General features: G+C 44.2%; 1 protein-coding gene and 1 long non-coding RNA gene across 3 annotated transcripts in view; one reads left to right on the forward strand and one right to left on the reverse strand.

The window, feature by feature from the left end:
* Positions 1–2,168: 2,168 nt before the first annotated feature.
* LOC120752007 (uncharacterized) lies at positions 2,169–8,084 on the reverse strand. 2 transcript variants are annotated; one of them, XR_005700571.1, is made up of 5 exons: positions 7,917–8,084; positions 7,663–7,799; positions 4,154–4,335; positions 3,187–3,417; positions 2,169–2,862 (listed from the first exon to the last, which is right to left on the reverse strand). It is a non-coding gene; the product is annotated as an uncharacterized LOC120752007 (long non-coding RNA). The 2 variants fall into 2 exon arrangements; XR_009207775.1 differs by having other exon boundaries at positions 2,169–3,417.
* Positions 8,085–9,245: 1,161 nt separating this feature from the next.
* The window catches only part of ALDH1L2 (aldehyde dehydrogenase 1 family member L2), a 31,659-nt gene continuing 28,222 nt past the window's right edge, over positions 9,246–12,682 (forward strand). The window contains exon 1 of the mRNA XM_040062509.2: positions 9,246–9,401. Within this exon, the coding sequence (XP_039918443.1) occupies positions 9,246–9,401 (156 nt within the window). The remainder of the gene's footprint in view (positions 9,402–12,682) is intronic.

Below are 12,682 nucleotides of genomic sequence, written 5' to 3' on the forward strand. Positions count from 1 at the left end.
TTTTTTTTTTTTTTTTTTTCTTTCCAGGGCCTTAGGGGGTGTAAAATGAGAATAAAAATAGAAGTACTTGGGCTAGGGAGAGAAGTGGCCATCCAGGGCCGTTAAGAGCGACCGCAGCAATTTCATTAACTCAGCAGAATCTGTAGCATCAGCAGAAAAGGAAAGCAGTGTCACCAGGAGCATCAGCAATGTCACTGGGGGAAAGAGCAACAAAAATAGCAACCCGGATGAGAGATGTATCAGTAAGTGCAGGACCATCCATAAAAGCTAACTTGATAATGCAGCAGTTCTGAAAATAGCACTTACTTTCTGGTTGCTTTATGACTAAAAGGATGCCATCCTTTGGAATCTATTGATTTTAAAGTTTCTAGGGATGAAAGGGGAGGTTGGTTGAAAGATCACGTTTATTGATAAGTTTTTCTTATTTAAAATTCATCCTAAGAGGCCACCCTGGGAAAGAACAGATCAAATTTAGCTTTGTGTGAAATGAAATAAACGTTTGGAATGAGTTGTTTGTTTTGTTGGTGGTGTTTGTTTGGGGGTTTTTTGTTTGTTTTTTACTGGAGAGAACTCTGATTTGGAACGTGTCAAATAATCATGATGTAAATATGACAATATGTCTCCTCCACTCACTGGCTTTTAGGCAAACTGAAGGTGTTCACATAGGGTTTTAATGGAACTGGAAGTTTGATTGTGCAGGACAGCTGGCAGTGAACACAAGTGTCTCTAAGGAGATGATGAGTATCCCACAAAATGCAAACACAACTTATGCTAGATTTTAAGGATTTTGTTCTGTCTGTGCAGCTTTAATTGAACTCAGTATAGCTGCTATTCATTTATACAAAGCCGATAGATGTCTTCTGATTTTGAAAAATGAAACAAAAAAAATAGAGTTTTCTTTACAGACTTTCTTTGCCACAAGCGCTGTTTCTTTCAGCTGTGAAAAACTGTGCATGAACAGAGACTTTCAGACTGCTTAAAAAGTAGTTATCAGGCCTTTTGCCCTGTGTCGGAAAAAGGTGTCTTTCAATTCTGCAGGATGCTACAAGGGAGAAACCTGCAGAACTGGCCCTCACTTCCCACACCTAAACTGAATTTGTAAAGTAGATATTGCAGGCTTGCTTATTGTAAAGTTGTGAGATTAAAACTGGATGCAAAGAATCCAACCGGGTGGTCTGTGCAGTGGTCACACCACAGCATGCACTGTGATCCCCACAGCGTGATTAGCCCTTATTTTAAATATGGAAAAAGAAAATTATTTCAAAAGAAAATTATTTCAAAAGAAAATGCATTGAAATACAACATATTAAAACAAAAAAAACCCAAACAAAACAAAAAAACAAAACAAACAAACAAAACAAACAAACAAACAAAAACCAAACAAAAACCACACACAACCAGGAGGCTCCAGAATTGGGAGAAAAGAATTTCACAATTATACTCAGTTCAATATATACACTGGTTAAATTTATGCTACCATTCATGGTCCATTTATTCAAATGACCGATAATTGGCTTTTCCTTTGGCTCCCTAGGTGGCAGTGTTTTGTTGCTCACACTGAAATTATTTAGGTCACTTGTAGATTCTGCTAGAATTTCTGCTGTCTTTAAAAATCTGATTTAGATTTTATTTTGAAGCTCATTGGCAGCGAGACTGGCTTGGATTTGATTGGTAAATTTGTTGGGATGTCTCATCACAGAATTGCTTTATGCTGTTCACTCATGTGGAATTACTGACATTTTATAAATGTAATTTCTGAAAGTTGGGTGACACAGCCTCCATTTGTACCGGGTAGCTTTTATGTGGTACAAACTCACAGGAATTGCTAAGATTGCTCAAATGTCTGTGAGAATCTTCAGGAAATAGAGTAGTAAGAAAAGTCTTTTGACTTTGTTTAATAGACAGTGATTTCTAAGCTGTCCATTACTGAACACAGACATAATTGATAAAACAATCTTTTCTTTTGGTCTGGTCAAAATGATTATGAAATGAAATTTCACAGTGGACTTCCACAGGAACTAACTAAAATGTGAACACAAATATGTTCCAGTTGAAATTACTTGTTACACTCAAGTACTAGAAAGGGTAGGTGAGCAAATATAGTCCAAAATACAGCAGAATTAATATGGTACTATGACTGTTTTATTTATGAAGTGGTTAGGTATTTATGGATTCATAAATCGACAGGGGCCTGATTCCATCAGGTATCAAAAATCCTTTCTCCTTTGAAATAACTCCAATTGGAAATATCGTACTACAATGTACAATACAGTTGCCTGGTATTTTAAACAGTATTTTTTCTGATATTTGAAGCCATCCATCTGATATTTTAACCGTCCAAACAGAAGCCTCTTCTTTTTTATTAAAAAAAAACCTAAACAAAAACAAACAACAAAAAAACCCACAACATGTAGAGAAGCACCCAGAGCAGATATTGCTTCTTGTGTATACAGGCACATCTCCATCTGGATTGACAGTTAGTAATTACTGGAATTGTAATTACTTGCAGGAGAAAGAATTTGTCTTGCTGGATCTGCAGAAACCCAACTATCCTCTAAGTTCCTTGTCTGTGGAATGTTTGATGCTTAGCTCTGAACATTTTAAATAAAATAAAGATCTTGCTCAAAGTTTTTGTGGCAGAATTCCCAGAAAGGATTTACCATCCGAGATCTAGTCTTTGCAGCTCCACACCACTAAGATAGCAACATTTTTTGCAGATGTAGTTTCTACTCTATGGAATGGAATCTGAGAGACTTCCATTTGTCCATGTGAGTAAGGCATCTGCATGATAGTTCTTGCCACTTGTTAAATTGGTGAAATAATCTCCTTTCTTCATCAAATATATGCCTCCCTTTGGTTAGTCTGGAAAAATGAAATGCAAAGTGTAAGGTTTTAAATGGTTAATGTCTAGTTAAGACTCTCTGGGGGGAAAAAAGGTAATACAAGTTTTAAATATAAATGTTGCAGAGATAAAGACAAAGTAACTTCCCCATAAAATCTTGCTTCAGCAAGTGGGAAAACATAAAATGTTTTTCTCTTATAAAATTTTAGTTGAAACTTGTCATGCAATTAACATACTTAGTGAACAACCATACAAAGCCTTTATTTTTTTTAATTACTCAGTCTTTAAAACTGGGTGAACTCTAAAGTATTCCTGAGGAATTTGAGTCTGAACTATGACCAAACCTTTAATCATCATGAAAAGCCCCATCAAGGCTGATTTCCAACAACAAAAAGGCTATGCAGAGCCAATTTAGTTGATTGCTGAGTCCCAGGGCATGATTTTCAAAAGAAAGCAAATCCTGGAAGATTCCAAGCAGTTCCCCAAGCACTTCAGTATGTGCAGGCTGTGTGGAGCAGTCTTTCCTAAAGATCTTGCCAAGTCTTGATGGTGTCCTCAGAGACACTGAGTAGCTTCTGCTTCACAGAAATCAACAAGGATTTAAAATATTCAGCCACATTAGGTCTTATATTTGTTCTGTACATTTCTGCACATGCAAACACATTTTGCACATTTTTGCTATTGTACAAGCACGTTTAAGTCCTGGATAGCTTTTGTAAACATATCCTCCTATCAGTTTTTGCCATTTGCTGACATACATCTCTTGAAAATTTGGTAACACAAAGGAAAACACTCATGCTGAAAAGCTTACTATGGCTAACTGCAGGTTTTTTCCCCAAAGCTAAACTTTGGGTTTGTGAAAAAAGGATCAGGACTAGAAGGAAACAACAACAACAACAAAATCCAAAAAGGAAGATTAATGTATAAAATGTGCTCCAAACAAAGTAAGCACTGGTGCTAGGATTTTTTTCCCCAGATGAACAAGAAATTAAGAATTGCAAGGTACTTCTCTGACTGGGGTACAAAAATTAATGGGTAGTACTTTGTGTCACTTTTCCCAACAACATAAAACCCAGAGGAATGCACTGTAACTGTTACAATATTTAACACTGATGTTGGAGTTTACTAGGTCTTACAAGACCTATCTCAAGGAGGTCAGCCTAATAATTTTCTGGATACCAAAAATCTTGATGGTAATTATTTGCACTTAAAATTCTACATAGGCGATTTATTAAGTGGTTGTTAAAACCCATTTGTATGAATTCACCACTCTGATGAGAAGTGTGAAGCTGATGGTATGAAGATACCAACCTTCTCTGTGTTTTAGCGCACCTCCGTGGCCATTCATGTCCCTGCCCCTCTTATTGCTATGAAATCTAAAATAAATGCCATGTCTTCCTTCCCAGATCTTCTTTATGCAGCTCTTCTTATATGCTGACAACCGACACCTCCTCTTGTGATTTTTCCCTTTTGTCATCTAACATTTTAGTAGTCTGTGAAGTAAACAGAGGTCTGTCATTGTCTCACTAGGTTAGGAATTGTGTTTGGAGATGAAGTAAGTAAACCTTGGCGATTTACACTTGCATTGTTGTACTGTCTATGTTGTGTGTGTACAGAGATTAGAGCCACAGGTTATTACGAATTGCTCACCCAGGAAAATCAGGCATTTTGCCATAAGCTTGTGCATTAGTGGTTAAATGCCAAGTGTGGGGTTCTAGTTGGAGAGGAGTTTGGATCATGAACCAAGATTTGAAGTTCCATGAACTTCAACAATACTTTAATCCAGTTCCAAACCTTTCATTTTGATGCCAGCTATTACAGTAGTTGATTGCACCCTCTTGTATGGAATTTGTGCAGCTGCCATCAAGTCAAGGGAATACTACACACACGTTAATTTCTCCTACGGTCAGAGGTACTGTTATCACTCCTTTAATGAGGATTGTCAATACTTCTTGTTTGAGCAGATTGTGGGTTTGGTCTGCTGCAAACTGAGCTGCTCATGAACCTGTATAATCCTTGTATTGCTACAATATGACCTATCAAAGTGGGCAGTTAATCTTTCTGGGAAAAAAACCTGCCAATTCAAAAAGGAAAGCAAGATATTAAAAACAGGCATTTCAGACCAACAGCTCATGCACATAAATGATGCATTTTAGTTAACAAAATTATGAGTTTTAATTATTTTATAGTACAATTTAAAGAGGGAGTATTTTAAAGAAATTTAGCAATTAAATTTTGTAGATTTTCTGTGAGATAATTGGAAGATAGGGGGCAGCATACCCATGGAAGTAGCCAATAACAATATTTTAAGAATAAGCCACAAAGCAAAATCATTAACTTTCTTAATGAAATCTGGAATTACTGTACACCATTTTTCTAAACCCACAGTACAACAGATACTACAGAAGGAACCACTTATATATTGTCCCGCTTTGTTAACAGAACTTTTTGATTAATTTTACTTCTTTAGCTTTTTAATACTTCAGAGCAAAGAAAGTCAATAACTCCCTTGGCTGATTATTCCATAATCTAATAAATTACCTGTTGGGGGGTTCTTCTCTTTTATTACTTCTTACCTATAGAATTTTTCCTGTAAGTTGCTAAGAAACACTGACTACTGGGCACTTACGGGTACTAAAGAAAACAAAGAAGTTGTCAAGCTCAGGGAGAAGGAGGGCATCTGGTTGCATCTGTCTCATTCTGGAAAGTTTCTCTCCAAGGGTCAGAGCTGCTGCTGCTTGGGGAAAGGAATTCGCTGCCACTGCCGTACCCCATCCCGGAGCTTCTACTTCTTCTTCTGTGGGATGAGCCTCTGCTCATGAGAACAGGCACTGAACTGGGACCTCAGTAAAACAGGGACGTATCACCATCTGCTTGTGTGCTCGGGATCCTGAGCTCGCCTCTCCCTGCCCTGCTGGGAGCCGGGCTGCCGCTATCCCACCCTCGCTGCTTTTTTGGCACTGCTCTGGGTTTCTCTACACTGCACTCCCTGACCTGCTGGGATGTCCCTGCAGTTCCAGCTACCACTGCTGAGCTTCTGATACATCTCATCCACCAGCCCAGGATTTCTGCTCTTTCCTGCTGTTCCAGATTGGTGCTCCTCAAAGTCCTGCGGGGGCACTGGGGTCAGACTGCCCCAGGGTTTTGTGAAAAAGCCTCTCCTCCATCCCTTCCTGTCTCTGCTGAGAAGGCTGTCACAAGGTTGCTGGTTCTGTTTGTTGTTAGTGCCATAGTTTGTTTGTTTGTCCTGTTATACATACTAAAAAAGAACTGTTATTCCTAACCTCATATCTTTGCCTGAGAACTCTCTAAATTTCAAGATTATAATAATTCAGAGGGAGAGGGTTTACATTCTCCATTCCAAGGGGGGCTCCTACCTTCCCTAGCACACACCTGTCTTTCAAAGTAAGACATCACCACACGCTCCACATGACACCATCATCAGAAGAATTTTCACTGAAGCAGACAAGTGCTCCTGTAGCTTTTTCACCCCATAGAAAAGAAATTATAGGAACTGGCTAGTGATTTTTCTTTGTGGAACTTGCTTTGCAAAAGAGAAATGCAGTGGTTTATTTTAATTAAAAGTTTTTGCTTTAATTTCTGTTAATTCCACTCAGTGCCACCTACTTATGGGACCACCAAGAGCCTTGAATAAAGAACAGGATATAATTTTGCTACACAGGACTAAATCAGGGAATGAATAATGGTACGAGAGTCATAATGCAAGCCCTTGTGTAACTTTACTCTGTGGAGGGACTGTGTTGTGCCAACCTGACTTCCTTGGGGAGTGGCACAATTTACCTCTTGCAGCACTTCTCCTTCCTGTGCCCCCTGAAAAGAGATGGAACAGCTGTACTGCAGCAGTCCTCCTCCTTAAAGTACTTCTCAGCATTTGAAATACCCTGAGGAAGAGGTTAGGGGCCTGGGAGTTAAACCCTGCTGATTACTATTGCAGTTCTTCTGCAGGAAAGCATAAAAAAGTCTCATTGAGATATGGATGTTTGCATGTCTACTCTATTTTCAATTCTAGGAAGGCGACTGCAGGTCATAACTTTGGCTTAATCATTGCCTCTGACCTCTCTGCCACAGTTCGCAGCTTGGCTATAAGACAACTTTTTCCATTTTTGTCTTCCTTGTTTTCCTGATAGGAACATCAGGTATTTCAGTTTGTTACACACTTATGCTCTTTGTGTTGCTGGGGTTTAGACCTGACCTTATTTGCAATGATGCTTGTATTATTGCCATGCTGTCTACTCTTGCTTTTGCTATTACTGTCCTTTTGGGGATCATTTTCACTTGCTTTCTGTTCTTTTTAGCATCTTGAATTTGTATTTTCAAGATCTCCACTCCTCCGACAAGATTTTGTTGTAGCTTCCAAATAATATTGAAATTGAAACACTTCTCTAATAAAACTCAAGAGGTAGATTTTTAAGAAATGGCTATGTAGAATGAGCTGCTTCAATAATACTTCGCAGAGGTAGTGATCTGGAATTCCAGTAAGTCATTAAGGTTTTTTAACCCCATTAGCAGGAAATAAACAAAAAATTCATGCTGATAATCTACATGATCTTTGACTGCCACAGGAGAGTCAAGGGAATGTCTCGCCAACAGCCTCAGCAGAGAGGACAAAGGTGAAGGTGAGGGGCTCCCCCCAAGCCGTAAATGGCCAGAGCCCTGCTGGGACACTGCACATATCCCAGACCTCAAAATGCCACCTGAGTGGCCCTGGTGGCCAAGACTACTCAAAAGACAAGGAGTTACTGGAGAGGGTGCAATGGTGTGCCACAAAGATGATGAGGGCCCTGGAGAACGTCTCTTACAAGAGCTGTGGGAGCTGGGTCTGTTTCGGTCTGGAGAAGGCTGAGACGGGATCTCATTAACGCCTCACAGACGGGTCCTTACCGACTGGTGCCTGACTCTTCAGTGGTGGTCAGCAACGAGGAGCAATGGCCATGAGCTAAACCACAAGAAGTTTCACCTCAACAGGAGGAATAACTTCTGTACATTGAAGGTGGCAGAGCACTCGAACAGGCTGCCCAGGGAGTCTCTCTCCATCGAGACATTCAAAACTCACCTGGACGCGTTCCCGTGTGACCTGCTCTAGGTGACCCTGCCGCGGCAGGGGGGCTGGACTGGGCGATCTCCAGAGGACCCTTCCAAACCTAACGATTCTGGGATTCTGTGGCTCCCGTGCTCGCGGGCCGGGAGCCCCGCAAGCCACTCCGCTGGTCCCTGCCCTGGGGCCCCGCGGCAGCAAGCGGGAGGGCTCAGCCGCCGCGCTGGGCTGGGGGGGCAGCGGCGCTGGCCTGGCTGCCCGCCCCTTCGCTTCCCTTCGCTTCCCCTCCCTCCCATCCCCTCCCGTCCCCGCCGAGGCCGCCCGGCCCCGCGACCCCCGCCGTTCCCCGGCGCCAGGGGGGCGGCGGGCGCGGCAGGTGCGGGGCGGCCCCGCTCCCCGCTCTCCCCGCTCCCCACTCTCCCCGCTCTCCCCGCTCCCCGCTCTCCCCGCTCTCCCCGCTCTCCCCGCTCCCCGCTCTCCCCGCTCTCCCCGCTCTCCCCGCTCCCCGCTCTCCCCGCTCTCCCCGCTCTCCCCGCTCTCCCCGCTCTCCCCGCTCTCCCCGCTCTCCCCGCTCCCCCGCTCCCCGCTCCCCCGCTTCTCCCCGCTCTCCCCGATCTCCTCTCCCGCTCTCCCCGCTCTCCCCGCTCTCCCGCTCTCCCCGCTCTCCCGCTCCCGCTCTCCCCGCTCTCCCCGCTCTCCCCGCTCTCCCCGCTCTCCCCGCTCCTCCCCGCTCTCCCCGCTCTCCCCCGCTCTCCCGCCCTCCCCCTCCCGCTCTCCCCGCTCTCCCGCTCCCGCTCTCCCCGCTCTCCCCGCTCTCCCCTCTCCCCGCTTCTCCCCGCTCCCCGCTCTCCCCGCCTCCCCGCTCTCCCCGCCTCTCCCCGCTCCCCGCTCTCCCGCTCCCCCGCCTCTCTCCCGTCCCGCTCTCCCGCTCTCCCCCGCTCCCGCTCTCGCTCCCCCCTCTCCCCCCGCTCTCCCCGCTCTCCCCACTCTCTCCCCGCTCTCTCCCCGCTCTCCCCGCTCTCCCCGCTCTCCCCGCTCTCCCCGCTCTCTCCCCGCTCTCCCCACTCTCTCCCCGCTCTCTCCCCGCTCTCCCCGCTCTCCCCGCTCTCTCCCCACTCTCTCCCCGCTCCCCGCTCTCCCCGCTCTCCCCGCTCTCCCCGCTCTCCCCGCTCTCCCCGCTCTCCCCGCTCCCCGCTCTCCCCGCTCTCCCCGCTCCCCGCTCTCCCCGCTCTCCCCGCTCTCCCCGCTCTCCCCGCTCTCCCCGCTCCCCGCTCTCCCCGCTCTCCGCTCTCCCCGCTCCCCGCTCCCCCGGTGGCCGCGGGCCCGGGCGGGGTTGCGCCGCCGCGGATGCAGGCGCTGGCCCGGCGCCAGCGGCATCGGCGCGGGTTGCATCAGACGAGGCGCTCCGCCGCGGCCACGGAGCCGGCTCGGTGTCGGCAGGGCGGCCGCAAGATGCTGCGGACAGCCCCGCGACTGCTGCGGACCATCTGCACCACGGCTGCGGTGAGTAGCGCGGGGTGGGCGGCCGCGGACCCGGGTCCCCCCGTGCCGTGCCGTGCCGTGCCGTGCCGAGCCAGGGAGCGAAGCGGTCGGGGGGGCAACCAGGGGCCGAGCGAGGAGGGGGATGGCGGGAGCGGCTATTTTCCGGGATGTGATGCGTATTGTCTCTGCCGAGGATTTAGCAAAGCGCGTGCAGGCACGGCAGGGTCGGGAAAGGCTCGGCGTGGGTGCAGAGGCTGCATCTTTGCCCGGCTGTTCGGCGAGCGGGATCGCAGCCATCATCTGGGCGCTGCGTCTTGCAGAGATGTGTCTGGAAGCTGCGGGGAACAGGCGACAACGATGCTGTGATAGTGCCGAGTAATCGTGTGTCAAGAACTATGTGATGCAGCCGTTCTCTGCCTCCCTCACGCTGGGATTTGCCCTGCGAGAAGCTGCAGGCTGTCATCTCAGTTAGAAGGGACCACGCACCCTCCCGGTGCCTGAGAGAAGCCCCCCCTCTGGCCTGTTTCGTTTGTGACCTTCCCTTCGCCGCCCCATAGCTCTGGGACGATGGGCTGCTCAGGGTTTAAGCTGATGGTCGAAATTCCTGTACGACCCCGATGTTTTAGTCTTTTACAGCTCTGAGCATTTGTTTTCAAGCCATTTTAAATATGTCTTGTTACACACATAGACTGCAGAACTCCTGCAAGTAACCACTTCCCGAGAGCCTTGTCCAGTGCACATTGTCCAGCTGCGTCGGTCTGGCAAGTTGAATGAAGCTTGGGGGATTTTTTCCTTTCTTAGAGACTGTTTATTTTTTCGTGTTTGGCTCCTCAATTTCGTGTGAGGACAGCAATCCTCCGAAGGTATCTGCATGGAAGGCGTTAGAATAGGGAGATTTAACACGAGCCTTTTGGAAATGCAACCAGCAGTGCCAAAAAAATAAAAAAAGAGAGAGAATGAATGAACGGTGGGAACACATTGCCCTGGATGTGTATGCAGATGGGGGCGGGGCTCTACTATAGGTTTCTATTTGCAGGCGCTGGAATTTAGCACATGTAGGGGGATCTCAACAGAAACAAAGTTGCAGTACTGCTTTTCAAAAGAGGCATCTTTCTATGATAATTTTAAAAAGATATAACAGTCAAATATTTTTAGCTTTAACTAAATTCTTATGCAAACTAAGTAAAAAATTGTAATCTTTTTGATAATAAGGTTTGTACCCAGAGTAGCAGTTACTAAATCTTAATTTTCAGGAAATTTAATTAGAAGCTGATAACCAATTGAAATTTAGATGCACATACAAAAGAGGTGGTAACATAAAATTATTTTTATCCAAAAAATAAATATTCTCCCGTGGAGAGATTTTGTAACTTTATACTCTTCTTAGAGAAGGAAATGTAGATGTTAGACTTAGCTCCCATTTCTAGGGACTAGAACTTGACAGGATAATTACCAGCATTTTTCAGGTTGCTGTCTACACACTACTTAATTTATTCTTTAGTTTTATTTCTGTTTAAGTGTTTTGGAGGAAAAAGAGCACCAGAATGGAATTAAGCATTAAATTACTCTATAACTTTTAATGAGCTACTTTAAAATAAATTCCAATATAGTATCAAAAGATCATATGGACAGAATTTTCAAATACAGAAGTTAAACTTAAACCTGTGCTTTTGTATTGAGGTGGTGAAACACGTGACCTTTCAGATACGTTGAGAATTCAAGATAAGACTGCTTGTACAAACACTTCTCAGATTTTATGCTTCAACCTTTATCTTATTTTCTTCATTCAAATCATGAGTACTTGAGTCAAGGAAACAATCACTGTTAACTTGTGTTATGTTATAAACAAAATAGAAGATTAAAGAAGAAATTAAAGGTTTGGACAGTGGAAACAACAGAATTACAGTAGAGTGAAAGCTAATTTTCTAAAATCTTGTATTTTGACAGCACTGATGTAATAACAATATTATTCTATGATTAGTCGTAAAAGAAAGGCCAGATCTCCCTAAGCCACATGAACAGTGTTGTTTACTATAACAAGGAACTGGTCAATCTTACAACAGGGTAGTAAAAGATCCACTCTGATGCTACATGGCCATTAACCTTCATGTGCATTGTTCATGCATGCTACATGTTTGTGGTCAGCTAGGCAACTGCAAAGGAAGCCTAATACACATCTTAAACATCTATACACACATCTTAACATCGCTGCCAAAAAGAATAAAGAGTTTAATCTCTGTGTATGTTAGTTACAATTATGGAGCATCTATCTAGCACAGTACTCAAAACCAAGATTGTTTTGGTGTTCTTTAAAAGAATTCCTTTCCAAAGTTTTGTGATGAATGCTAGCAACGGCACACTGGCCAAAATGTGCCATTTCTGTAAGACAGAAATCCCAAATTGTTTTTCTTCTCTGTGTCATCTTATACAACTTTCCATTTTAATTGGGTGTTATGGTCACATTACATTCTTCTACAGAAATTTCCCAGTTCCCCAGGTCTGATTCATTTTAGGTAAAAATGCTTAAGGAGAGTTTTCAAAAGAAGATATGAATGGCTATAATATCTCCTGCCGTTGTTCCATTGTAATTTTTCAGATAAAACAGAAAATGAAGGACTGAACTTGCGGTCTGAGCGTGCGAGCCCTTGCACACAGACTTCTTTCCTTTTTTTTTTTTTTTTTTTTTTTTTATTTTACTCAGTAGAAATCCTGTGTGTGGCTGACTTGTGGGTTTGTCTCCTACTTTCTACTGATGGCAGTGAATGTTAATACATGACCAGTCTAATCAGATGTCATGCAATACTTTTGTACCATTCAGTGGAGAAAGAACTCAAAAATCACTGGTCACAGTAACCAGATCCATCTTATCATTGAAACCAGTCCCCATTTGAGTTACTTTCTGTAAATGTGAGGCAGCAAAGCTGATTTACTGCCAGACTAATGTTTTTGTGCACTACAGATTTTCCCACTCTGCAATCTTCTCAGTCTTGCCAGTTTCAAGTTGGGTTTGGTGTTTTTTTTTTTTTTTTACTTGTTATTCATTTGGGGACTATGTTTTCTGCTTCTCACCATTTGTTGATTCAGTTCCGCAAGTAACACAAATTAAATGTGTAGCTTTACTGAAAATATGTTGATTTACAGTGACTCATGATTTGGAACTGGAACTGCTATGCCATTCCATGTAATATGAGACTCAGGTTATTCACAGGGAAACATGAACGGAAAATTCAGGTATAGAGGGTGCATATGTTATTAACACTTTGTGGACAAACTCTGTGAAAAAATAACTCACTGGTGATAAA

Source organism: Hirundo rustica, chromosome 4 (genome assembly GCF_015227805.2).
Source record: "Hirundo rustica isolate bHirRus1 chromosome 4, bHirRus1.pri.v3, whole genome shotgun sequence".
In the NCBI taxonomy this organism is placed as follows: domain Eukaryota; kingdom Metazoa; phylum Chordata; class Aves; order Passeriformes; family Hirundinidae; genus Hirundo; species Hirundo rustica.